Source organism: Primulina huaijiensis, chromosome 10 (genome assembly GCF_012295235.1).
Source record: "Primulina huaijiensis isolate GDHJ02 chromosome 10, ASM1229523v2, whole genome shotgun sequence".
Classification (NCBI taxonomy): Eukaryota; Viridiplantae; Streptophyta; class Magnoliopsida; order Lamiales; family Gesneriaceae; genus Primulina; species Primulina huaijiensis.
The window spans coordinates 5,638,680-5,666,235 of record NC_133315.1 but is presented as its reverse complement, the minus strand read 5'-3'; the positions used below and the strand labels follow the sequence as shown (position 1 = coordinate 5,666,235).

General features: G+C 34.7%; 1 protein-coding gene, 1 long non-coding RNA gene and 1 pseudogene across 4 annotated transcripts; 1 reads left to right on the top strand and 2 right to left on the bottom strand.

Moving 5' to 3' along the window:
• The first annotated feature begins 1,927 nt into the window (after positions 1-1,927).
• On the top strand, positions 1,928-13,137 carry LOC140985604 (increased DNA methylation 2-like). 3 transcript variants are annotated; one of them, XM_073453467.1, is made up of 3 exons: positions 1,928-2,065; positions 3,020-3,925; positions 4,217-4,572. In XM_073453467.1, the coding sequence occupies exons 2-3, from the start codon at positions 3,022-3,024 to the stop codon at positions 4,465-4,467; spliced, it is 1,155 nt and encodes a 384-aa protein (XP_073309568.1). In that variant the 5' UTR covers positions 1,928-2,065; positions 3,020-3,021; the 3' UTR covers positions 4,468-4,572. The 3 variants fall into 3 exon arrangements, 2 of the variants coding, with proteins under 2 accessions (XP_073309568.1, XP_073309567.1); XR_012176804.1 differs by adding an exon at positions 12,935-13,137 and having other exon boundaries at positions 1,939-3,925; positions 4,217-4,533; XM_073453466.1 differs by having other exon boundaries at positions 1,949-2,065; positions 2,970-3,925.
• A 3,081-nt stretch (positions 13,138-16,218) lies between these two features.
• LOC140985824 (uncharacterized) lies at positions 16,219-17,322 on the bottom strand. The gene is made up of 3 exons (XR_012176863.1): positions 17,254-17,322; positions 16,387-17,174; positions 16,219-16,309 (listed from the first exon to the last, which is right to left on the bottom strand). It is a non-coding gene; the product is annotated as an uncharacterized lncRNA (long non-coding RNA).
• An 8,452-nt stretch (positions 17,323-25,774) lies between these two features.
• On the bottom strand, positions 25,775-27,489 carry LOC140986647 (pentatricopeptide repeat-containing protein At5g08305-like; annotated as a pseudogene).
• Positions 27,490-27,556: the final 67 nt, after the last annotated feature.

The window sequence follows — 27,556 nt, the reverse complement described above, 5'->3', positions numbered from 1 at the left end:
AGAATACATGAGCAACCACATCAATATTCGTTTAACCACAATTTAACCTAAACTATAAAATATAACACATTTTAAATATCATTAATTAACTAATATACACAATCAATAATGAAAAATAATAGTCATGTGGTGCATAATAATTAAAAACAAGTACAAAATTTTTTATCAACTTTGAAAATTCTTAAAATTGTACTCAAATCAAAACAACAATGCAAACAAAAAATAATAATAATACAAAATTGCTTCTCGTCATTTATGTTACCCGACTCTCATATTTTGAAGTAGCTCTCAATTTGATTATACTTAATTTCAAATAACTATGAAGGTTTATCATATTTCGGACATCATCATCTTTGTTTAGGGTTACTGCAATCTTTTCATGGGGTGCTATGTCTGCAATGCCTGTAATTAAGAATTAATAGCATCATATTTTCGTCCTAAACTCTTGAATATCTATTTTAGATTTGTGCCATTAGGAATTGAAATTGAATAAAAACCTTTGATGTAGCGGAAATTTCCAAGAAACGAAAAATTAGCTCTCCCAGATCCGGCTTACATCAATAAAATGATCGTGAAATATCTGAAAATATTAAAATTTATTTTTCAATTTATGTGTCAATAAAAATAGACATCCAAAAGAGAAAATTATTTATGCAATTTTTTAGTTTTTTTATGCAATTTTTTAGTTTTTTTAACACATTAAATTTGTGTTCAATATCATCTTTTTGGGGAAAAAACATTAAAATTCAACGGTGTAAGTATCAAAATAGCAAATGAATAGAAAAGTATTCATGTTTAAAGGCATGAATTCTGAAAATATTATTCAAAACTCATATAAAAACATCCTTACGCAGAGAATAATAACTCAAATAATTGGAATAATTGAATTACATAAAGTAAAATCACAACCGAACCAAATCGTCATGTGTGCTCAGCCATTATTAAAGCAGAAACTCATATTATTCACATTATATTTCAACAAAATCAACCAAATATTTAAATATTGATTTTAAATTATTTTTACTACAAAATAATCCTAATATTTCAGCAATTATTTTCAAAATTGTTTAATTAAAGGTAAGTGAAGTAAAAAAAAAAAAATCGTGAAGAAAAGTAATCAATTGAAAAACAAAAAAAAAAAGTATAGGATCGTTCAAATTAAGTCAATCTCAAAACAAACTCATAATCAATAAAAGCAGTATGGCCACCACTGCCAACCATGGATGAATTTTTTTGACTACTCGAAAATCCAGTATTTTTATACATATTTTTTAGTATTCAAGAGACAAGCAACTATCTGGAAACTCAAATTATGTATTTTTTAGGTGAAAATAAGTGTTTAATCGAAACAAACTTATAACAATAAACCACAAATCGGCTGATTTTCTTGTTACAACTAAAACAAATCATCAAACACATAAAATACATGACATGTGACCAACAAAAGACTCATATTCATGAAAACACTGATCCACTATTTGTTTGATAATATATGTTGAACACAAATCTCTCATGACTTCTTAAATAAGTAGTTAGGTTGAACAACAACAATCTTACATTCATTAAATATAGATAAAAACAATAAATGTGGGAAAAAAAATTATAATAACATTTTTCTATAAATTGAATTTTATATACATTTAAACTTGACTTTCAAAATCACTAAAACACAAGAAAACTACTGACAGTATTTTTGAAGCCAGAAAGGAGGATGATAGATCGGACATATAGATTTAATTTTGCTAAGAGATGGATTTGGTTGAAGAGATGAGACAATTATTTGAGCCGATGGATTTTTAGTTGAAGAGAGTAGATTTATATATTTGTTTAAATAAAATAACTAAAAGTAAAAATATAAATTTGATTTTATACGTCAAATTATATTTAATTGAGATTTAAATCTAAAAAAAAATTGACAACTTTAATTTGTCCATTCTGAGGACAAAAATAAAAATATAAAAAAGTAATTTATGTTGGTGAGTTTCTGCAACTATCCATGAGATAAGAAGTGACACAGCATGCAGGAAGTAGTTTCTCAACTTTACTTTTCAAACACTGAATTCAGGTAACTCTTGCCTTTATTTCTTGTGCATCTCTTTCAGGAAATCTAATTTCTTTTCCTGATCTGGGGATATTACTAAGAAATTGATGATTTTACTCTGTTTTTTAAATTAAAAAAAAAAACTCAACCAAGCTTTTATTCGATTATTTTAGCTGATTTCTTGTAACCCAGTTGTGGAATTTACGATGTTGTTGCAAAGAAATCTTTCTTGGGCATTTGATCACTTATTGGTTAGGTTGGTGATTTGCATTTAGATTTGAACTGCTGCATTGTGTTGTTGTGTAGTAAATTTAATGGAGCTCTCTTCATCTGAATGATTTTATTCTTGTAATTTATGAGTATTGGAATATCTTGTTTTTTCTTGGTTTAATCTTCACCAATTGAGATAATATTACGAAGAATTAATTCATACCAAAAAGAAGATATTTTCCTAATTTTGGGTCTGGTTGCATTCAATAGTATAACCTTTTAGATTTCTTAATTTGATACTTCATCTTTGATATCAGTGTATTACCATAATGACATTTATATGAAGCTAAGTTCTTTTTGGGATTAGTCTATGCTACATTATGTATCACACTCCGTTGAACTTGATAAAACATGTCCGTGTCCTGTATAATGTACATTTAGAAGTCATTAATCCAATAGGAAAGTGGCTATCCCAAGATAATAGATGTGAAAGTGAGGGAACTTTGAATTTCATCGTCGAGAAAATTAAGTTTTTACTTGAAACATCTTTCATATTGAGAGTTGCTTTGGGCCGATAGATGTGCTTATGTTTTACCAAAAATTTGTTTTTGAGTTGCTAGAACCAAATTTGAATCATTATTTTGAATGGAAACTAGTCTTCTTTATGCATGCGCGGCTGCTGTACTTGGCGTTAAAGAGCTAAATATATTAACTGCAGGCGAAGCAAAAGCTAGATTTCTAAATTTATCCATCTTTATTTTTGTTGAGAGATGGAAAATGTTTTTGAAGAACCATTTACAGATAATCAGTATTTCCTCCTAAGCCTCATCATGGGAGCCTATTTTGGTCCACATCTCAAGCAAGAGAGCTTTCATAAGTCTTCACTGCAAAGATATGCTGAAGGTCTTTCACGGTACAATGCGAACGATTTGGCTGGTTCACACATGAAAATTGAAGTGATGGAAAAAGTCTACTACTATATACTTCGAATGGCAGAACGGTCGGTGGTTGTGCCAGAACAACGGCTGCACCTGTTTATTCATGGAAACAATCGAATCCTAGTTGATGGTCCAGAAACTTACCCTTCATTTGGTTATCTTTTTCCTCCAGAGTATCATAAGCTATCCCAATTTAAAAATCATCACGACAACACTATTGCTAATGTGGTCTTCATCAACAACCCAGAATTATATTTCATTAAGCAAGTGGATCTCGAAAGGTTCAAGAGGCTTACCGGGTTTCATGATTTTTCTGTTGATATAGATCATGCAACGTTTCACGAGTCTAATGTCAAGCTGCAAAAGACCGTAAATCTTGATGTTCGGTCCGTGAACTATGTTCCATATGCTGGATTGAATCATGATGTCATTGAGCCATCAAATTGCATTATACCATTTACAAGTTCTGAACCAAATGATTGTCTTTTATCATATGGTTCCATGGTGCCATCGCCTGCTAGTTCCAGCTCTGTGGAGGATTTTGATCCGCGGGTGATATTTGTACCTTCTAGGGAAGAATGGAACAAAATTGTCAGTACTTCCAAATGTGGATTTGCACTGACCGGAAGTGCGGCTAGAGGACAGATTGGACCAGTTTTAGGACTGACTGATATTGGAGAGTCAGAGGATTCCTACTTTTTCAGCGTATCACTTCCTGGCGTGCGAAGGGACGAAAGTATGTTGGTAATCTTGCTTGAAACTTAATTTATTGTATGCATGATCTGTGGATCTTGAATGTAGACTTGATTGTTTTGGTTTATTGATGAATCCTTGATTAAGAAAAAACTTCACTGTGTGTGTAATTTGAATACACTTTCACAGCTCTTTTGCTTTTATTTTTGCTTCTCTTTCCTTCTTTCTTTTCTACTCCTTTAATGCAAAACATTGATTCCTTCGCTTGCTTTTGATGATCCTCTTTGAATTATAACTGTATTAAACAACAATGATTGTTATCTTATTATTGCAGGAGATTTCAGCTGTGAAGTTGAGAGTGACGGAAAAGTAGTTATCAAGGGAGTGACAGTCACGGGCGAAAGGACGATTCTGAAACACTCCCAAGCATTTCAAATGCGGTCTCAAAATCTTTGTCCACCCGGGCATTTCTCTATCTCTTTTAATCTACCAGGTCCAGTTGATCCTAGGCAATTCCATGGAACTTTTGCTACAGATGGGATTTTCCAGGGAATAGCTATGAAACCAACCGGAAATCGAAGTTAGTCCAGAATGTACTTCAGTATTCCATCCTAACTTCTTGGAATGTACAGCCGAAAACATTATATTAAGGTAACCAGGAACTAATTATATAGCTTGCTTTTGCTTTCACGTTCGTTTTGGTCCTGAGAAATGGATCTTCTTACGGGTTTACTTCGACCCTTCAGTGAGGATAATACTAACATCTTACATTAATTTCCCAAGAATATAAAATTGGTGCGAAACAAAATCTAACATTATAAAATAATGAGTAAGGAGCAAACGAATCAATCCACAATTAAAATATATCCACCTGTGAAATATCTTTAAAAGAACACATTAAAGGATGGTCATGTTAGAGTAAGTATCCTGCAAGCCAATCTTGTGGCTTGATTATCGACTATTATGTAAAAGTAATATTTATTTTAATAATATTTTACGACTTTATCAAATTATGACATTTACTTTTCTGTAAACACATACAAGTTGCATAAATAAACTCCTTGAATATGCAAAAGGTACCATGAGGTCTGTCTCTCAACGTAAGAACATGAAACTCATTAGGAAGTGTATCGTATATTCTAAACAAGTTCTTAGTTCAATCAGCTGCCTGAAATAAGGATAAAGATCGCTTGGACTTGAAATTAACATCTATGATGCAAACGACATATTTCATTGTTAAGGACTTGGAGATGTCCATTCATACAAATCGGTAATAATTTGACGATATACTGAACAATCCTCTCTCGGATTATCCAAATGGTTATCACTTATCGAGTGAAATAGTCAGCGGTTATGGTTGTACACCAATAGTCCTTTGTCCCGGGAGAACGTAGAGGCTCTAGGTACTAGCATACACTTTGATCTGTTTACCGACTTTATCGAGGGTCATCAGGTGCGAGGTTAGGTATAGTTTCGAAATACGTAGAAGCCAATATATTGTAGTCGGAGATTCACCGTTTGCCTACGGGTGATCTTATGTGATCTGATGAATTAATAGTGCATGGAGTCCATGGCCAGAGCAAGAAATGTGTTTTAAGAAAAAATGTTTTCCTAGTTACACATATGATATCACTGTTATTTCTCAACGATACATCACATTGTTATCGAATTCAAATATAACTTGATATACCAATGGTTGAAGATTTGGTCGGGATATATGAGATGAAGGGACCGTAGTGTATTGCTAACCATAATTTAAGGTTCTTGCAAGCACTATTAGTGATACTTAAGGCATCATGGGGCGATGCTACTAGATGCTAATACCATGATCCATTAGGTGCAATCAGACTTGAGTTCTGACATTTTTGATCAAGGAATTGATGAAAAGAATTAGACTAATTAGGATAAGTATGAAAAAAATAATGTTATGTTGAATCATATGAAGTTGTGAACTCACTGCTAGTTGTATCCCTGAACCATTGAGAGTCACACAAATATCATATTTTGTGTTCTCGTTGAGATAGTCAGGTTCAAGAAGTTGAATTTGACGACTATATTTTGATAGAGATCAAACATATTACTTATAAAAGAGTTTATTCGTGAATTTCATATGATGGAATGTGGAAGTTATCTCAATTACTAATTTTGTGAAGAGAGTGGAACTGTCTATTTTGGTAAAGAAGTTCACAAAACTGACAGCTGCCAAAAATAGATTGATCTAAACAAAAAATCTAGTCTCCGATCATGGACTTGATTAGGCGATTCAAAGGAGAAAAATTCGTTCGTGAGGATTTACAAGAATGACCAACTTCACTAATCCCGGACTGATTTGGTTAAATATGTAAAGGCAAACCGTTCTAAACACCCTATGGATGTTTTAATCATACGACGTTCAAAGAACGTTTTGAATGTCAAAACTAACATTTTTAAATTTCTGCTACGCCTTGAATGTTAGAAAACGGTATCCCAACATGTCGGGGTCACCCCAAAGAGATCTCTACCATATATGCTATAAATTGACTTAGGTTGTGTTGGATGGAAGGATTTAGATTCGTAGTAAGATTCTATATCAAATGAGAGCGGATATAAATTTGATGAAAAAAATTTGACTTGGGCAGACCAAGTGATTACAATAGATTAGTGTTGGTTCCACGTGCGAAATTTGAGATAATAAAATCCGAAAATAAATAATAAACTGGACACCGAGATTTACGTGGAAAACTCCTAAAAAATTATTAGGGTAAAAACCACGGGCAAGATGAAAAGAATTTCCACTATAATATTTTGTGGTGTACAACTCACTCACTGTGTTTCCAAAGAGAACACACACTCTCTTAATACAGGAGAACAAACACCTCACAAATATTATAGAACTAAGCACTCAAATGCTTATAAGATGAGAGAAAACTCGAAGAAGGGATAATTTCAGAATGAAGGGGGGAGCTCTATTTATAGAGCCCCTGTCAGTGCGAAGACGCGTATAAAACGCGTCTTCTGAAATTTCCTCGAAATTTCTCCAACCACGTTTTTTTTTATTTTTTTCTTTGATTGGCCCCATTTGAGAAGTCTTTGCCGACATTTCTCCCACTTAGAGATTTGATTGAGAATCAAACACATCTCCACACATCTTTTCAATCTTGCAATTCCCTGCTGTTTACGTTTCCTCTAGACCACTTGAGAATCTACACCATTCAAACTTTTCAATGTTCACTGGCTTGGTCAGAAAATCAGCTATGTTATCCTTTGTATGGTTCTTCTGCATATCCACGCTTCCTTCCTCTACTACTTCCCGCACAAAATGAAATTGTACTCCAATGTGTTTCGTCCTGGAATATAAGGCTGGATTCCTTGCGATGTGCAAGGCACTCTGACTATCACAAAACAAAGAAACATTTTCTTGTTTGTGCCCGATTTCCTCCAATAACCTTTTAATCTATATTGCCTCCTTGCAAGCTTGAGTAGCTGCCATGTATTCTGCCTCTGTTGTAGATAACGCCACAACTGTCTGCAGTTTTGAAACCCAGCTTACTGCTCCCCCTGCAAGTGTAAACACATAACCAGTAGTAGATTTCCTCTTATCAAGATCACCAGCATAATCTGAATCGACATAGCCCTTGAGTATAAAATCTGATCCTCCATAACATAATGCAGCATTCGAGGTACCCTTAATGTATCTAAGAATCCTCTTGACAGTGCTCCAATGCTCTCGTCCAGTATTCGCCATATACCGACTAACAGCTCCCACTGCTTGAGCAATGTCTGGTCTTGTACAGATCATGGCGAACATCAAACTTCCCACTGCTGATGCATATGGTACTCGAGACATCTCCATCCTCTCTGCTTCACTGCTAGGACACATCTCGGAGGATAACTTGAAGTTAACAGGAAGAGGGGTCGATATTGGCTTGCTATCTTGCATGTTGAAGCGTTGCAAGACTTTCTTCAAATAATTTTTCTGGGAAAGCTAAATCTTTCTGTTACTTCTGTCTCGGTGAACTTGTATCCCTAGAATCTTTTTTGCTGGTCCCAAGTCCTTCATATCAAATTCCCTAGCCAACTGTGCCTTCAATCCTTGGACATGATCTTTGTTGGGGCCTGCTACCAACATGTCGTCCACATACAACAACAAAATAATATAATCATCACCAGACCTCTTGAAATACGTACAAGGGTCTGCACTCAGTCTGTTGTATCCAAGGCTCATGATATAGGAATCAAATCTCTTGTACCAACATCTCGGCGTCTGTTTGAGACCGTACAGAGATTTGTTCAACCTGCAAACCAAGTTCTCTTTGCCTTTTTCCGCAAAACCTTCTGGCTGGAGCATATAGATTTCTTCTTCAAGATCTCCATGAAGAAACGCCGTTTTCACATCTAGCTGTTCTAGATGTAGGTCAAACACCGCACACAATGTCAGCACCACTCTGACTGTTGTAAGCCAAACCACAGAAGAAAATATCTCATTGAAGTTAATGCCTTCTTTCTGAGCATACCCTTTTACCACCAATCTAGCACGATACTGCTCCACTTGGTTATTGCCATCACGCTTGATCTTATAGACCCATCTGTTTCCAATGGTTTTCCTCCCTCGTGTTAGTGTAACAAGATCCCAAGTTTGATTCATGTCTAATGCTTCCAATTCTTCTTGCATTACTATCATCCACAAGGATACATCCGAGCTTTGAGTAGCCTCGTGGAAACTCGATGGCTCACCATCCTCTGATAATAGACAATATGCAATGTTGCTTTCAGTGACATAATCTGAAAGCCAACCTGGAGGTCTTCTGTCTCGAGTTGACTGCCTCACATTGGAAACTTCACACTCAACTTGTTCTTGTTCTTCGTGCTCTGGTACTGCTTCACAAGAAACTTGACCTTCGTCCGTCTTATTTTCCACCTGAAATATAGTAGTTTCTGAATTCTGTGTGCCTTTGTCTCCCTTTACTTTATCTTCTTCGAAGATAAAATCCCTGCTGATGACAAGCTTGTGAACAGTAGGATCCCACAAGCGAAACCCTTTACTCCATCAGCATAATCCAAGCAGATACATTTTCTGGATTTCGAATCCAGCTTCGATCTTTGAGCACCGGACTTCCAAATGTATGCAAATGAGAATAATCCGTCGGCTTCCCAGTCCACATCTCCATCGGAGTCTTCAGATCAATCGCCGCTGAAAGAGAACGATTGATAATATAACAAGCGGTTCTGACTGCTTCCGCCCAAAATGACTTGTCTAGACCCGCAGTCCTTAACATAGCTCTTGTCTTGTCCAACAAGGTCCTGTTCATCCGCTCCGCCATTCCATTCTGTTGAGGTGTGTAAGCCGTTGTGAACTGTCTTTTGATGCCTTCATGTTGACAATATGCATCAAACTCGTCACTGGTATATTCTCCTCCATTGTCAGTCCTCAGACACTTGATTTTTTTTTCTGAATCAAGTTCAACCTGCGTTTTGAAATCTTTGAAGATCTGGAAAACATCTGATTTCTTCTTGATTGGATACACCCAACATCTCCTAGAGAAATCATCAATGAACGAGACAAAATATCTCGCTCCTCCTAGGGATACAACCGGTGCTTGCCAAACATCCGAATGAATCAGCTCCAATATACTTTTGCTCCTGGCAGTAGAAGTGCCAAACTTTAATCTGTGTTGTTTACTGGTAACACAATGCTCACAAAAGGGTAGTGACACTTTTGTAAGTCCCGGCAACAGCTTCCGTTCTGAGAGAATTTTCAACTCCCGTTCTGACATATGCCCGAGCTTTCTATGTCATAACACTGTTAATTCTTCTCCTGAACCATTTGATGCAACAGCTAGTTCTGCTTCTTTGTGTGTTTCTCCCAAAAATACATACAGATTTGCAGCAACCTTTTCCGCTTTCATAACCACAAGCGCGCCTTTCACAATTTTCATGATCCCATTCTCGATACGAGTTTTGCACCCGATGTCATCCAATTGCCCCAAGGACAAAAGATTTTTCGTCAATCCTTTCACATGTCGTACCTCCTGTATGGTGCGAATGGTGCCATCAAACATTTTAATTTTGATAGTACCGACCCCAGCGCTTTCCAAGACATGATCATTTCCCATGATACAGATCCTCCTGAGACTGGTTTATAATGGTCAAACCATTCTCTTCGAGACATCATGTGCCACGTCGCTCCTGAATCCATAATCCATGTGTCACAAAATTTGTGTCTGCTTTCTGCAACTGTTGCTGCTTCGCTGAATAATATTTCACCACTGCCTGAAGTACTGGCCACATTTCTTTGAGAACTTTTGTCAATACTCGTACACTCTTTCTTGAAGTGCCCTTTACCGCCACATTTGAAGCAGTAAATATTTTTCTTCTTACTTCTTGAATTTGATCTACCTCGTCTTTGGCTCCCACTGGAGTCACGGTCCATAAATCTTCCTCTTATCATCGGTAAAGCCTCTGCCTGCTTCGATGTTACCAACCTATCTTCCTTATTCTTGCGCCGGCTTTCTTCTCCGAGAACCGCAGTTAAGACATCGTCGAATCTTAGAAAGCCCATAAGAATATTGTTGGTTATGTTGATGATAAGTTGATCATATGAATCTGGTAGACTTTGAAGTAGAAGCTCCGCATGTAACGTCCCGAAAATTTGAAGGTTCACGTGAACCACATGCATGCAAGTTATTAAATTTCTTTGGGATGTTATTTAATTGTTTTAAAGCATTAAATACTTGTTTATTTCATTAATTTGTGTTTAATTATTTTTATGCATTTTATGCATAATTCATGCATTATAGGATTTAATTCATGAAATTTTAAAAGTTAATACATTAGGGTTTCTGGGTGCATTTCACACTCGAACGAGGAACGGAGACCAGAGAATTTTCAGGAAAATTATTTTTATTACATGATTAATTTTTATTAATTAATTTATGATGTTTAAAGGTATTTTTCAAAAATTAGGATTTATTGGATATTTTTACCCGCATGATTTTTAAATTTTAAAGGTACGCAAATTTTAGCCAATCGAGAAACTTTTTGAGAGTTCGGCTAATATTTTTAAAATCTTTTCAACACGAAATATTTTTCGGGAGAGTGTGTTTGGATTTAATGGGCCTATTTTTAAGCTTGTTGAGCTTAATTATCTTTTTAAACTTTTAATTATTAAATTATAGCCCATTATCTATTAGTTTACTATTTAATATCACCTAAACTACTCCTTAACCTAAACCCAATAATTGATCAGCCGACAACCCCTCCCCACCATCTTTTCCTCACGTTTTTCAGCAAGAGCTTTCCCAAGAAAGCGTTGGTCGAGTTTTCTCCAAAGAAGAAAATCTTCCCGGGTTCCCTCGCCTCGTTTTTGCTCTTCAATCATAATCAAGGCACGTTTTTTACCATCTTTTCTCGCATCATACCCGTTTATATGCTGTTTCTTGGGTTCATGTTTGAAAATTTTCGATCTAAGCCTTTACAGGAAAGATTTTCGGTTTTCATGCATCATACGATTGTTGTTCACGTTTTCTGAAATTTTGAGTGCAAGGGGCTGCGGTCTTGAATGTCTAGGATCTGCTAGTGGTGTCAAGATGCTGGCTTGGGGCTTGGGTTTGTTGCTGAACACAGCAAGGTGAGGTCCGAGTGAGGGGTTTCTTAGAGGGTGGCTCGGATTCTTTGGTTTTAGCGTACAGGGAATGAACCACGGACTGAACCAGACCAGGTGGGATTTGAGTCGTGGCTGAGGAAGGCTTGAGCAGCTGCTGGTACCGCCCTTGGGACAGATCGAGAGTGGTTATGAGGAGAGGCCGTGAGCTTTCATTGCCGTGAACTTGCATTCTTGGAGTGTTAGCGTGGGACGCGGTTCCTATTGTGCATGGGGTTGTGTTGTGGGTCTGGTAGGTCCTTAGGGTCAGGTTTAGGTCCTAAGTGGCTGGGCTCGTGGTAGGTGTTAGCTGGTGTTAGCTTAGAGCGGGTAGAGTTCGGATGGTACAATGAAGGCTTGAGGAGAGAATAGCTGAAAATCTACAGCAACTTTTAGGTCCTTTCAGAAAGGTTTAGGGGCTGAGTATAGATGGTTTTAGGACCTGTTGAGTGTTTTTAAGGTGTGGTAAAAAGTTGGAGAAGATTTGGGTAAAATTTTGAGTCGATTCGGGTTAAAACCGGGACCCCGGTCCAAGTTTTAAAACGAATCGGTTAAGAAGTATTACGGGCTCGAGTTTACGTCAAGGAATATTTTTAAATATGTTTTGGGATATTTTAAGGAGTTTGGTAAGCTTCGGGTTAATTTTAGAAGTCCAGGGTTGAAACGATAATTTTTGGGTTTCTAGGGGCAAAATGGTCATTTTGCACCCGGGGTGAGATTTTGGTCCTGGCAGCGCCCTGAGCACAAATCATGATATTTTTAAATGTTCATGCAGCACGTTTACGATTTTTAAGCTATTATAATAATTATGGTACATGTTTGGTTTAAAGGAATTAAGAGAGAAAAAGTAAGAAAGTGAAGAGCACTCCGTCTCCGCCGCGCCGCGTCGTTATTTCGTTTGTTTTCTGTCAAAACAAACCAAGGCATGTTTATATCTTCTTTCACTCTTCAATCAAGTCATATAAGTATTTTTAAATATCGCAAGTACATGATTTTAATGCAAGAAAATCGAAATTGTTCATATTCAATTATGTATTTAATTATATTACGTGCAAAAATATTCATTTTGAGATTTATGCGATATTGCTTGTGGTCACTTTACTATCATGCTTAAGTCCGGTCGCCAGTTACCGGCCCAGTCGCCAGTTACCGGTCAGTTCAGTTCAGTTCAGTTCAGGGACCACTTGCGTAGACCATAATCTCACCAGAAAATTATTACAAGTTATTTCATTACAGGGCTCCAAGGAGCAAACATTTTCACTATGATATTTTCAGTTCAGTTATGCACGTACTATAATTACCAATGAAATGATATTTTACGTTACACCTCAATACAGGAAATTTTCACTTGCATGCGATTTTATTATTTATTTACTTGTTATTTACGATATATGCATGCTGAGTCTTTAGGCTCACTAGACTTGATTGTTGTAGGTACCGATGATGTCGGGACCGAGGGCGGGGATCAGTGAGCCAGCTCGAGTTGGCAGTAGTGGGACCCGAGGACCTCATTTTCAGCATTTATTATTTATTGTTGTTATCGCTCAAACATTTTTATCTACCGTTGGATAAAATTTTTTACAGTTATTTTTACAACATTAATTTCTTCCGCTGCTATTTTTAAACATGACACGTTATTCAACAGTTTATTTTATGAACTGGATATTTTATTTAGTTTAAAAGAAAATTTTAAATTTTTCCGCAAATTTTCAAATACGGATTTCTTAGGCTTTTACACCGCACGTTCATTTTCCCCTATTTTATGCCCCATGGAAGTGAGTTGAGCAAATAGAGTATTTAGTGTGTTGATATGGTCGGTCATCGATGAGGATTCCGCCATCCGAATAGTATAAAGCCTTCTCTTTAGGAAAATCATGTTGTGTAGGGACTTGACCTCGTACATCTTTGTCAGAGTATCCCAGATAACTTTTGCTGTTCTTATCTCAGAGATATTTGACAACACTTCGTCTGCTATAGCCAAGTGTAAATTGGCAACAGCGTTGTCATTCATCTCATTCCACTTTCCATCATCCGTAATTTCCACCGGTCTATCTCCAATAGCCACCAAGCAATTCTCCTTTCTTAAAACTGCTTGTATCTTTATTTTCCACAGCATAAAATTGCTTTCATTGAACTTTTCTAACTCGTACATTTCCGCCATTATGTCTACAACAATTTTAGTAGACTGGACAAAATAATCCCGCCTTAAATAAAAAATCTCAAAAAATCTTTTCTGATGTGGAAGATCAGTCTAGGCTGCAACCACAGAGCATACTCAGAATTTTTAAGAAATTTTAAACCAAGGCTCTGATACCACTTGTTGGTCCCACGTGCGGAATTTGAGATAATAAAACCCGAAAATAAAGAATAAACTGGACACCGAGATTTACGTGGAAAACCCCTAAAAAATTATTAGGGTAAAAACCACGGGCAAGATGAAAAGAATTTCCACTATAATATTTTGTGATGTACAACTCACTCACTGTGTTTCCAAAGAGAACACACACTCTCTTAATAAAGGAGAACAAACACCTCACAAATATTATAGAACTAAGCACTCAAATGCTTATAAGATGAGAGAAAACTCGAAGAAGGGATAATTTCAGAATGATGTCAGTCTGAAATTTCCTTGAAATTTCTCCAACCACGTTTTTTTTTTATTTTTTTCTTTGATTGGCCCCATTTGAAAAGTCTTTGCCGACAATTAGTTCAACCAATATATTAGTTCATAATTTGTAAAGTAATAAAATATATATCTCTGACATTCAATTTAAAATAAGGATTGGGTAACCAAAACTATAGTCAACAAATAATAGAAAACTAATGTTGCTTGTCATGCTCTCGTTTAGTCACTATAATACTTTGAATGCGTTGCCTCCAGTTTAATTATTGCAAATAAAAATACAATGAAGCTGAAGACAAACAAGAGAACAAAAAAGAATACATGAAGATATCGCCGATTTCTTCTTCTCATCTGGAAATCTCGTATTTCAGTGTCCTTAGCTTGTCGTCATCGGCTTCTCTTACATGATAGCTGGAGTGGACACCATTCAGACGACAGAGCTCTCAAACAGTACTATAAATATTAGAATTAGTTTAATTATGCCTCTGAATTTTGATGGGATGTTAAAAGTATTTTACAGGAAAAAATGAAAGGGAAATTGGTGGAAAATCCCTATCCACACACACAAGTTCGTGTTCAGTCCCCATACCTTTCGAAATTTGTCTGCAATACCTGGTAAAAGGAAAAAATTTCTTAAACTCCCTCCTCAATATTTTATTCATTTTCTTCCCCATTTTGTTTCCTCTCTCCCACCCAAAACAACCCTAGCCTTCCACCACCTCATTCAAGACTACATGCCACGCAAAACCCATGGGCTAAGCGACGAATATTTCGAATCTGGTTACATAAGGTAGAAGGAAGGAAGACAAACAATTGACCTAGACAGTCGACTCTTTGGAGAAGCAAGACAGCAAAGCAAGTGACTTTCTTCTTCTTTTTCTTTGCTCGATATTTTTAGTAATTTTATATTTGTGACCAACTTTCTTATTGATTTATGGTACTTCATTTCTATGTTCGTATCATTGTTGCTAACAACAACATATAGTAATGGTGCCTACAAAAAAAGCAATAAATTCCCTGAGGTTATCTCTACCTTGTTTGAGAATCGAGGAGGGCAAGCAAAAGGAATGAGTATAACCAATTTTATATTATTATCATTATTAATGAAATCTAAATGAGACATTTTTGGGTCGTATGTTGATTTTTCTGAAATGATTGTCTTATAATTCAAATTTATGTTAACCACAAACATATTTTCTCTTAATATGTAATTTGTTTAACATATATATGACATACACACAAGCTTGTTGGTTCCCACAACGTTTTTAGCTTTTTTAAAAATATATGATTGAAAACTCAATGCAGAAAACACTGGAGAAACAAGGCAGTCGACATATTTGGACTTTCTTTAGTTTGTGTTAGTTTAAGGGTAGAATTTATGTTAGTCTGATTCATCAGTATGTTATTGGTTTTTCGTAGGTTATACTTTGAATTTTTTTATGATGTTATAGTGTTGTTGTACTTTATGTTATCGATTTGTGTTTTTTTTATTGTATGTAGTTTATATTCGATTTATGTTAGTTTCATTGAATCATGTTGGTTCTATTCGAGCTTTGTTGGTTTAGTGTGATTTTTTTTTGTAATTCTGTGTTATTAAAATATTTTCCATATATATAAAATCTGTAAACAATTAGTTGACGCAAGTTTTTTGTTTGATTTCGATAATTTTTAAAAAGGTATTTTCAGCAATGTTTCATGCATGCAAATTTTAAGAATTTCGAAAATGAGCTTGTAAAAAAAAATATATTTTCTAGCAGTATTTTAAGTAGTAGATGTTTCAACAAAATTCTACAACAATCCATCAACTTCATATTTAGTTGTTCTAATTTTCCCTCGAATCATTTGTCAAATGTAACAAAAAAATCATTGTAGTCATCATCTTTCAACTTCCGTTTTTTGTTCAACATATGTAATGCACTCAATACCTCATCCTAAGCATGGAAAATAACATATTATCATATTTATATTTCATATATACAAACCACCAAACATTCAAATTTTTTTAAAAAAAAATAAAAACCTGGACTGTCATATCCATATAAAATATTTCAGAACCATTTTTTTCTCACTGTACTGACTCACAATTTGCATATAAGATGATATTGTCTTTCAACGCATTCCCAAATAATAAATCAGAGAATTCAAGGCCAAAAATTTTGAGTATTTCTCCTTCCCACACAGTGTCACTACAAGAACAAGAATATGATTAAATCTAATAAAATAAAATAAAATGAAATAAATTTAAAAATTGCAAAAGTTGTACCTTAATTTTTCCCGTGTGAGATAATTCATTATGATATTGCGCTCCTTGTCCGAGACTTCTTCGCACTCACAAAAGTCTTCTCTACCTCTGTAATTTTTAAGTTTTAACTCGTCTTTATCAGCGATATCTTTTTGTTTTCTACGCTTGTATCTCCCTATAGAACAACAAAATTTACCAAAAAATTAAATAAATGACATCAATATAAAAAAAAATCAAAATAATTAAAATGCACAATTCCTCATCACTAATTACAAGACATTCTTTGGATTCTACAATGGACTTTGTTTTGCGTCTTGGGGTAGAACTTGGAGGAGTGATAAACATATTTGGTTTTCTCTTTTTCACACGATTAGTTCTTGTCAATACATTCTTCACAATTGAAGATATAACAATACTGACTTTGTCTTTTTACGAACCAGTGACACCATTAGCATAATCTCTTTCATCTACTACCTCTCTCGAAGAATCCTCGGTGTGAACCTTATTTTATTCCATATCCAACTTAGTGAAACAACCATCGCATTTAATCAAATCTGTCACAACATAGCATAGACTTCTTCGTATCCACCCAAATCTGTGTCAAAATCTTCAAAAGAAACATTCTTGTCGTCATTTTTTCCCTCATCAAGTTTACATCTACTCGACCACCAACAACATCCTTTGTCATATTTCATTAGTTTGACAACACATTTGTCTAAATATTTGAATCTCATGAAATTGATCTTCCACAAGGTTTCCAATCTCCTAATTTTGCATGTTATTTCCTCCTCCTTCATTTTAGATGACACCTGAAAATTTAGCACCTAAAAAAATCAACACCAATTCTTATTATATCATAAAATATGTTTGGTGAATTTATTTGTTTACCTTTACATTTCTTCGCCTCTCACCAAATAACTCGAATTCCTCAACAAATGGAATGATTTCAAACACATTTTACAAAAAAAAAAAATTTGTCACCTTTGTTATTCTAAAAAAAATAATCTTAAAACAAAATACCTTCTTACGAGTAATTCTTTTTAGCAAAGTCTCAGTGTCTTCAACTTTTATCGGGATATCGCTTTCACTCCACTTAAACAAGCAGGGATACGTACGTGGAGATCTGGATACTACTCCTAAGGAAGGAATTTTTTCATACACCCAAACCTACATAAATAAAGATACAAATGTTATAATATAAAAATTTATAATATTAGTTAAAAATAATAATAACTCACAATCATCCCGACAACACAATCATCCAAGTACGTTTTCCTTCCTATTGCTCTTTCAGAATACCCAATATGTCCAGAATTTTACCGCATAGAAATCTATGGGCAGCGTCTCCCCATGAATATCTAAAAAAAATTGTCAAATAATCAATGTAAGAAAATACAAACTGAGGTGTCAAATAGGTACTAAGTAGAAATACTATGCAATTAAACGCAAACAAAATAAACATTCTGAAAAAATCATCCAATTGCGATTCATCATCTGATTCAGCTAATAATAAGAGATTTTCAAAAATCATCTTCCTCATGGCTTTGCTAAGTTTTCCTGCAAAATAACGTGATAAAAAATTTGGCTTTGTTCTGAGGTCTTCGTTTACAGGTTGGCCCCTGTGAGGTAGACATAGGACGATAGAAAACTCGAATGATGTGAAAGGGACGATAATGTCTTTCTAAAATACAAAGGATGAGGAGCCACTGTTGAAACTCTTTAATATCACATCAACTCTGGTACTGTAGATGGAGAGTTTAGGCATCTTCAACCATTTACCAAAAAGAGTATTAATGATCCTTTCTTGTTTCCTCTCATTCAGCTTTGGTTCAGGCTTGTTCGTTACTTTTCTAAAATAAGTAGAAGAACATCGTGACATTGCATCTTTTCTGCTCTGGATATGAGCCTCATTTTCATTGACTTTTTTTTAACCATTTCTGCATAAAACAAAAAAATATTAATATAAAAAATTAAAAACAACATAAACTTCTAAAATTATTCCAAACAACATGTACCATCAAAATTAGTAACATAAAAAATAATATAAATAAAAACAATGCAAATCATATTAAAATTGACGACAAACACTTGCTTGCTATAACAAAGAAGAAAAAACAAACAAATGGTTGTACATGACCGACTGAATGAAATGATTGTACAACCTACCATTTGATCATAACCAATAAGTTTATAAAATAACTACAGTTCATTTCAAGCTTTAAAAACAAATTGAACTTCAAAAAAATCAAACGCTAGATTAACTTCAATGATTTTAACAATTTTTCATTCAACAACACAAAAAAATATTAGCAAATGTTGCCTCCACATAAATTATCATTCATTTAACAATTGCGATCAATCTCAGGCATTTCCAACGAAAAAATCTAATGGTAATATGTATTGTAACCATTGGCACAAAAATTAATAATAGATGGAAAAACAAAACACATAAGCAAAAAAGTAAATTATAATCAAATAGAAACATTGTAAAAATTTATCAAGCAACTAGCCATAAGGTCCATCATGCTAACCCCTCTACCACTATGCACAACTGGCCTCAGCAGAAACAACAAAAATCAATTACTTTTCCTACCCATGCTTCTCTCCAACTAGCTGATCCATTTTAAAAAAACTGGCAATCTCAACATCTATATAATATTGATTAATAGAACAAAAAGTTATGATAGTTTGAACCTCGTTGAACAGGGAGACTCACCTTTAATCCTATTCATCATAATAGTCCAAATAAATAATTAAAACGCCTCCGCATACACTAAATCTCACTCCAATCCATTTCTCACAACAACACTAGGATAAAACTATAGAAAAATCGGAAGCGCATCAAAATCCACACATTTTTTAAAATTTTAACTTTACATAGAACATAGCAACAACCACACCAGTCAATTCATGATTGTATCTTGAGCAAAAATTACAAGTACTAGCAAATTTATGAAAGCTAAAAAATGCACAATTAAAATTAGTACATTAACATCTATCAAAAATATCACAAAACTAAGACATTTTTACAAATAAGGTATTTCTTGAAAAAACGTGGACAATTTTTTTTGAAATTACTATGAAAATTTCGAAAAACGAAAGTACTCTGGTTCCGGACCTCTTCTTTCAATCACATGCTTAGAGGGAAGATTCGTAAGCTTTTGGAGCCAAAAAAAAGTTCGCTTCCAGTTTCTTTCGTTGTCCGTGGGTGTCGAGGCGATGGGATTTGGTGGCTAAGGAAAGGCTAGGGTTTTTACGGGTCAACGGGAAGACATGGGTTTTGCGTGGCATGTAGTCTTGAAGGAGGTGGTGGAAGCTAGGGTTGTTTTGGGTTGACGGAAAAAGACGGGAAAGAAATTGGAAAAAGTGAAAATGGGGTGAGGTGAAAGAGAGGAAACAAAATGGGCAAAATAAAAATGGGGAGGAAAATGAATAAAATATTGAGGAGGGAGTTTAAAAAAACTTTTTCCTTCTACCAGGTATTGCAGACAAATTTCGAAGGGTAAGGGGACAGAACACAAACCTGTGTTTGTAGGTGGGGATTTCCCACCAATTTCCCTTTCATTATTTCTTGTAAAATACTTTTAACATCCTATCAAAATTTAGAGGCATAATTAAACCAATTCTAATACTTATAATACTATCTGTTTTTCAACTCCTTCTTGGATAATTGCACCCATGGAGCACTTGCACCAGTATTTACTGTTTGAGAGCCATGATGATGCAAACTTGATTGGATATCATGAGCTAACTTTTGGAAGGAATTTAAAGAAACTTTGTTTTCGAGTTGGTACAAGCTTCATGGTAATTGAAAATGAAGTATCTAGCATATTCAAGCAATTAATGGAGTTCAAGCGAGCACTTCATGAACGCGTGTCAAGCAGCCAACTCCCATTGAAGCACGGAAAACAGTTCTAGCAGCGGAACCATGTGTCCCAGCACGCACCCGCGTGACCACTGCCTAAGAAAACTGCCGAGAGAGCAGTGCATATGTAGCCGAGCGCCCATAGCACACCACCGGTTGCGTGCACAAACCTTCAACAAAGTGCAGCACGAAACAGCATTGTTGCGTTCCCAACACGTAGCCGCACGCCCACAGCCCAAGAAAGCTGCCGAGAGAGCAGTGCACGTGTAGCCGAGCACCCATAGCACGCTATCACGAGAGCATGTACGCTATAGCGCATGCAACACTTCAGCAAAGTGCAGCACGAGAGAGTAACTTCCGCACAGCAGAACAAGAACGACGCACAACGCGTGCGCTATTACTCATGAAGACAGCGCACCAAGAACGCACAGCCGCACATGATGTCGCGAAGATTGGATTTTGCTTCATATTTTTGAGGCTTAGACAACTAAAAAACTTTAATATTGTTATATTTTATCATATTAAACATGAGATTATTGGTTATTATTTAGATTTTATCTTTCAAGAATTCTCTCTAGAATTTTTCTTGAAGATTTGGATTTGTTCTACACTTTTGTGTGTTCCTCAAATCAAACTTATCAAAGTTTAATTACTTTGTGACTTTTGTCGATTGTTCTTCACAAGTATTGTCAATAATGAGTTCTTTGAAGGTTCCATTGAGATCAGTTGTTCTTCTTTTTGTTATTTTTTTACTAAACCTTGTAGTTTATGGGTGAAGATCATGTTACTTATTTCAAAGATTGAGAATTTATATAAGAATTCTTTTACCCATTGAATCAAGGGCGCGACTACTTCAACATTCGCGTTTGATTTTCATGCGTAGAATATTCATATTTTTTGGTATCAGAGCTGAGGTTCATTTGATTCAAATAAGTTATCTTGTTTTATTTATCGAGTTTTTTCTTCGTCCGTCCTTTTGTTTGCGTTCTTTCTTTTCTTATATCATAAGATTTCTATTAGGAATATTATATTCCAGTCTTCTGGTGTTCGTGAATCTTGCGGTACTTGAATTTTCTCGAGCCTTTCTCTGTTGTTTCTTATCGTGTAAGTTTCTTGTGTCTTGTCGTGCAAGTAAAAAAAACAGACAAAAAAATATTTCGAACAAAAAAAAAGAGAGAAAATTTTGAAGCGTGCACTCGAAGAAAAGGATCTTAGATTGAAAGTTTTCTTATTGATACAAGTTTCTTTCTTTGATTGAAAGTTTTCCTTATTTGTTAATTTTTTGTTTTGTGTTTTTTGATTGTTCTTGAGGTTCGTTGTTCTCGTCGTTTTAAAAATCGATAAAAAAAAAAAAAAAGGGGTCGAAACATACCCAAAAAAAATCGATAAAAAAAAAGAAGTGATGGATTGAGTAAAAAAAAAAAGAGAGAGAAAGAGTGATTCAAATTTTTTTTGTCGCATATTAGCATTGAAAATTCTTCTTTTAATCGTTTGATTCATATCAGGGTCTTCAAAGTTATTTGTTTTTGTGCAGTCCAATTGAATCAATCTGATAGTGTAATGAATTTTGAACTTGTTAGTTTGATGCACACAAGCTACCAAGTCTAAAGTGTATCTTTATTGAGAGTTCTCAAATTTGAGTGAAAATACTTGGGTGTGAGTGTTTATTTTTGGAGTGACGTACGAGGTATTTGTAGTGAGGATAAAAAAAAAAGAGCGAATGATTTTTTTTTTAGAGTGATTAGTGAGGATTTGGGTGAGATACATATTTATTTGTTATTTCTACTAACGTTTCTGGAAGGTATACATGTCTGATAATCTTAAATTTTAAAATTGGTTGGAGAGTTGGGGAGAATGAGTTTAGGCCTTTACGTAAAAAAATATGGGCATTACAAAAGAAATGAGACATGTGGTAGACATGATGATGAGAATAGAAAAGATATAAAATTCAATGGGAATAGAGGATCATACTAGGATTGGGATGATGATAGACAATGTGATGAGAGTCGTAGATGTAGAAATCAGGAAGACTACAATGTAGGTGGTGTTAAGATGACCATTTCATCTTTTCCATTGGAGGGCCTATCCAAATGAGTATCTTGATTGGGAGAGATGTTTATGATACCAACTAAACGCCTCATATTCGACGATTGTCCTCACAGAAATCAAGACAGGACTTTTCAGCGTGATTATGTACTCACTCACACGCACCCTAGAAAGCTTCCCAGAGGATTTCCCATCCCAAAATTGACTCAAGTCAAACACGCTTAACTTTGGAGTTCTTATTTGATAAGCTTGAGAAAAGAAGATGCACATTCTTGATATGAGTAGTACATATTAAATATTTTTATACATCTCCTTCTGATCGGTTCATTCATGCTCTTCCTAGCTCATTCATTGGTGGGATTTCCATTTTTCTGGGATTAACTACCCGTATTGTAGATCATGCACCACCTTGAGAATTACAGACCATATACCGCCATGGGATCTTTGGCTTCAGATGTCTCAATAAGCTCCATTAAATTCTTGAGAAACCCATTATACAACGAGCCTTTCAACTTTGGACAAACAATGATAATAAATTTTTTTGGCTAAAAATTAGTGTGACCGGTTTAAAATTAGATCCTAACTTGCACGTTCAATAAGTGTGGGGAAGTGGGGAAGTTAACAACTTTCACCTTTCAAATATGCAAGGGAGTAATATAGATAAGGACACAACTCAACAACTCCAAACTTGTAAATACTCCTACAAAAAAATCTAATGTCTTTTAGTCTCAATATTCATATCTTTATAGTTGGTTTTCTAGTATTTTACATTGTTTCATTCCAGTTTTTAGCAAATTTTATTGTAATTTCTATATTTTCCGAATTTCTAGTGATTTGTATATATATAATCATGTTTATTTTACTTTATTTTGATGAGTTGATTAGCTTAGAAGATCATAACTAATTATCAGATTTGGGATTCACAATCGTTTTGTTATAGAAGTTATATTTTTACATTTTTTATACAATTTTGTGCACTTTCACCTGACAGGTCCTCAGTCTACAAATTTTGTGCAAACAATATCTAATATTATACTAAAAGATTTGATATATAGATAAGTGCATCCACAATTTGATGTGATGTATAATTTTTATTGGTATGGAAATCATATAAGTATAGGTAGCTTCTAATTGACAGATATAACATAGAATACACCACATAAAATACATAGAAATTCTCTCTCAAGTCATTTTTTGGATAATGGTCAGTTATATCCAAGGATTTAAAGTGTGCATGTGATCGCAATATTTACATATTCTGAAAACCGCAAAAGGAACAAAAGCATTCATTATTCGTGTGATTTGTTTGTGCCATCGAATTAGAGATCCAACACTGCGTGTCCTACTTTCGCTGAAAATATACACATAATTTATTGTTTTACACAATAAACTCTGGACAAAAACTTGTGTGAGACGGTTTCATGAGGCATATTTTGTGAGACGGATCTTTTATTTGGGTCATCCATGAAAAAGTATTACTTTTTATTATGAATATCGGTAGGGTTGACCCGTCTCACAGATAAAGATTTGTGAGACCGTCTCACAAGAGACCTACTATAAACTCTGGCATTTTTCAAAAAAAAAAAAAAATTGGGTATTGTAACTTTGTCCTATGTCTGTGTGTGTGGTGTGTTGATATATTATGCTCATAATTGTGGACATTTATAAATAATCGATAATGTTTATACTAAAAATTAACCACACATTTTGTTGCTGACTATTGTAAGCATAAGGTACAATGCAATCTTTATCATAATCAGTTAAAATGCATTTTCTTTGTAAATTGATTTTTTTTATAAAGAAATATATCGCCATGATAGTATTATTGTTAATTTTTTTTTATAACGTTTATTATTTATAAACTTTAAAAATGAATATTGATAATTGATTTTACATTATAGTATAGAAATCAATTGGAATGCCTAATCCATAAAATCGATTAGACTCAAAATAATTTTGATATTATATGTCATTTGACCCGAGCTTATAAACTATTTAGAGTAAGTCTCTTGTGATCAATCTCATTCATACTTAAAGTGAAAAACAATATCATTAGCATAAAAATTAAAATTTTTTCATAAATCTGATAGGAGATCTGTCTCACAAAATTGACACGTGACACCATCTAACGTGAGTTTTTTTTTAAAATATTTAAAATATCTTATACGGTATTTGGAAGGCTATAAGATGTATTTAAAGTTTTAAAATATTTTAAAAAATAACCTATCAAATTTTGTAGGGTTTCTTAATAACTAATTAAGAGTAGGTCTCCTGTGAGACGATCTCGCGAATCTTTATTTGTGAGACGGGTCAACCCTACCGATATACACAATAAAAAATAATATTCTTAACATAAAAAGTAATACTTTTTTCATGAATGACTCAAATAAGATAATACTCTTAGCATAAAAAGTAATATTTCTTCATTGATGACCCAAATAAGAGATCTGTCTCACAAAATACGATCCGTGAGACCGTCTCACACAAGTTTTTGCCGGTAACTAAATAGAAACATACTTCTTGTTTTATTTTATTTTTTTTAGAATTTTTTGAGAATATAACAACGAAACACAGTAATTGGTAATTTTTATAAAAATATTTTTGCAATTTGATTATTGTAAACATACAATAAAATGCAATCTTTATTCATAACAATTAAATGACTTTGCTTATTAGTTATTTCTTCTTCTTTTTTTAGCATTAAAAAAAATTTACTTTGCTTCGTAATTTGATTTTTTTTCAAAATATATATTGGCGTATTATTATTTATTACAACTAATTTTTATCTAATCAAATAATTTACTATTGAATATATATAAATAGTTAACAATAAGTAATAAAAAATTATAATAATAATAATTTACTATTGAATAAATATAAATAGTTAACCATGAGCTTGGAAAAATGTATCCGCTGCCGGGACTTGAACACGGGGCACAGCTAGTATGCCGAAATTCTTATTCTATAAGAATCTTGAATGAATTGCTACAGCGGAATTAGTTGTAATTCAATTGCATTTTAAAGAATCTTGAATGAATTGCTACAGCGGAATTAGTTGTAATTCAATTGCATTTTATATTTTATATATAAATATTGTTGGAAATTGAAAATTATCAAAGTTTTCAAATTTTGTTCTGATATAGTTTAATCAATTTTAAATTATGGAATAGAGAAGTGTTTAAATGAAATAGAATAATTAATGTAGAATCAATTTTTATTTCGAGACAGGTAATTTATCAAGTTTTTTTTTAGTATCTTGGAGGAAGCAAAACACCTCGTAACCAAGAAAGAAATCCAGAAATAAACAAAATTTAGCTAAATTATGGACCACATAATTAGCTTTCCGACGCATATGCCTAATTCCTTCAAAGCTATTGTCTAATAACAGATTATTAATATAGACAACAAGAGTACAAGCCATTTTAGGATCCCATCAGTACACATCCTATTAAAATTTTAATTTTCCACATTTCTTTTTTACCTCATCGCCTTCACCACCAAACATGTTCAATAAAAATGAATTTCTAGCCTTTCGCGATGTGCACTCAATTTCATATGTTGCACAATTACACTTGGCATAAAGTAGATTTATCGAAATCTTGAATGCGTCTTATCATGAGCAATAAACCTGGTTAGTGTTGTTTCAAGAACCTCCACAAACGACATCCAGCAAGCGTCTTCACCCCTCTTGATTCCATCGCTTCTCTAGTTCTTCTTGCTTCATCCCACCACTTTATAACCGCGTATACGTTCGATAACCCGACATATCTCCCATCATAATCGCCCTTCAACTCAATCAGCTTTCTTCCTACTACTTCTCCAACTTCAAATTTTCTATGATTTATACAACCGTTAAATAACGCTCCCAACATTGAAGCTGTGGGTTCTGTTGGCATTTCAGATACCAACTGGTACGCCTCGTCCACATGACCTGCTCGATCTAGAACATCCACCACACAAGCATAGTGCTCAATCTTTGGCACCATACCATTCTTAGCAATGACGTCCAGATATTCGCATGCCTCCTTCACTAGTCCTCCATGAGCACAGGCATTCAGTAGGCACAAGGACGTGATCTCATCAGATTTGATTCCTAATTCCCGCATTTCCTTATAAAGATCTAACGCTTCAACAGCATAGCCATGCATTGCGAGCCCTCCAATCATCGCATTCCACATAAAAACATATGTGTTTCTCACTGAAACATTACGAAATACGACCATTGCCTCCTCGACGGCACCACATTTGGCATACATATCTCTACGAGGGACGTCTTTAGGACGAGAGTTGCGGGAAGCTTATTCTCCACTATGTATTGGTGCATCGTCCTACCTTGTTGAAGTGCACCCAAGTAATAACAAGCATATAAAATACTAACCATGATCACCTCATTTGCTTTCGGTTTTCCATTTGCTCTCATTCTCTCGAAAATCGACAAGGCTTCCCTGTGATTCCCATCCTTGACATAGCCATCAATCAAAGAGCTCCACGACACCAACTCCTCTCAGACATCGTGTCAAACACTTTCTTCATCGAAACATCCCCACACTTGGCAAACGCATCCAAAATCGAGTTCCAAGACACCATGTTCCTCATCGGTATTTCACCAAACAATTTCTCTCAATTTTCTATTTCACCACACGTACCATACATATGGATCAAAGAATTTCATACAAACAAGTCAAACGCAAAGCCATTCCTCGACGCATGCGCATGAGTACATCCGCCAAGTATAGGGTCCGAAAGGCGTGCTGAAGCCTTGACAAGAAAAGGGTAGGTTAGATGGTCGGCGGCAACAATAGGAGAAACGTGAGGATGGATATGCGTGGAGTTTTACTGTTTGAAAAGGCCTTTATGAGGGCATTGTAACGAAAGATCGTGGCGCTGGGGAGCTGAAGGAAACAGCGATGAGCATAGTGGATGTCGAAATTATCAGCGGCCAAACACAGGATTTTGTCGGAAAATGGATGGTTGTTGGATAGGCCAGAAGATGTCAGGAGGGCGTGGATTTTCTCATGCATACTTCTGCAGCCTTCATGCATTTTTACCAGGATTGGTCGCCACTCATCTGAGGACAAATTTTGAGTCTTTTGTGTAAGTCATGTTGGATTGATTAATCACTTGTTCTTTCGATGTTCATTTAGAAGCAAATCTTAATATTTATTAACTGATCAAATAATAATGATATAGAGGTTAATTTTGAGCTAGCTACCTTTACTTTTGGCTGTATTGAATTATGGATCCCGGGTGTGTTTGTAAGTTGTTTTGATGAATATTCAG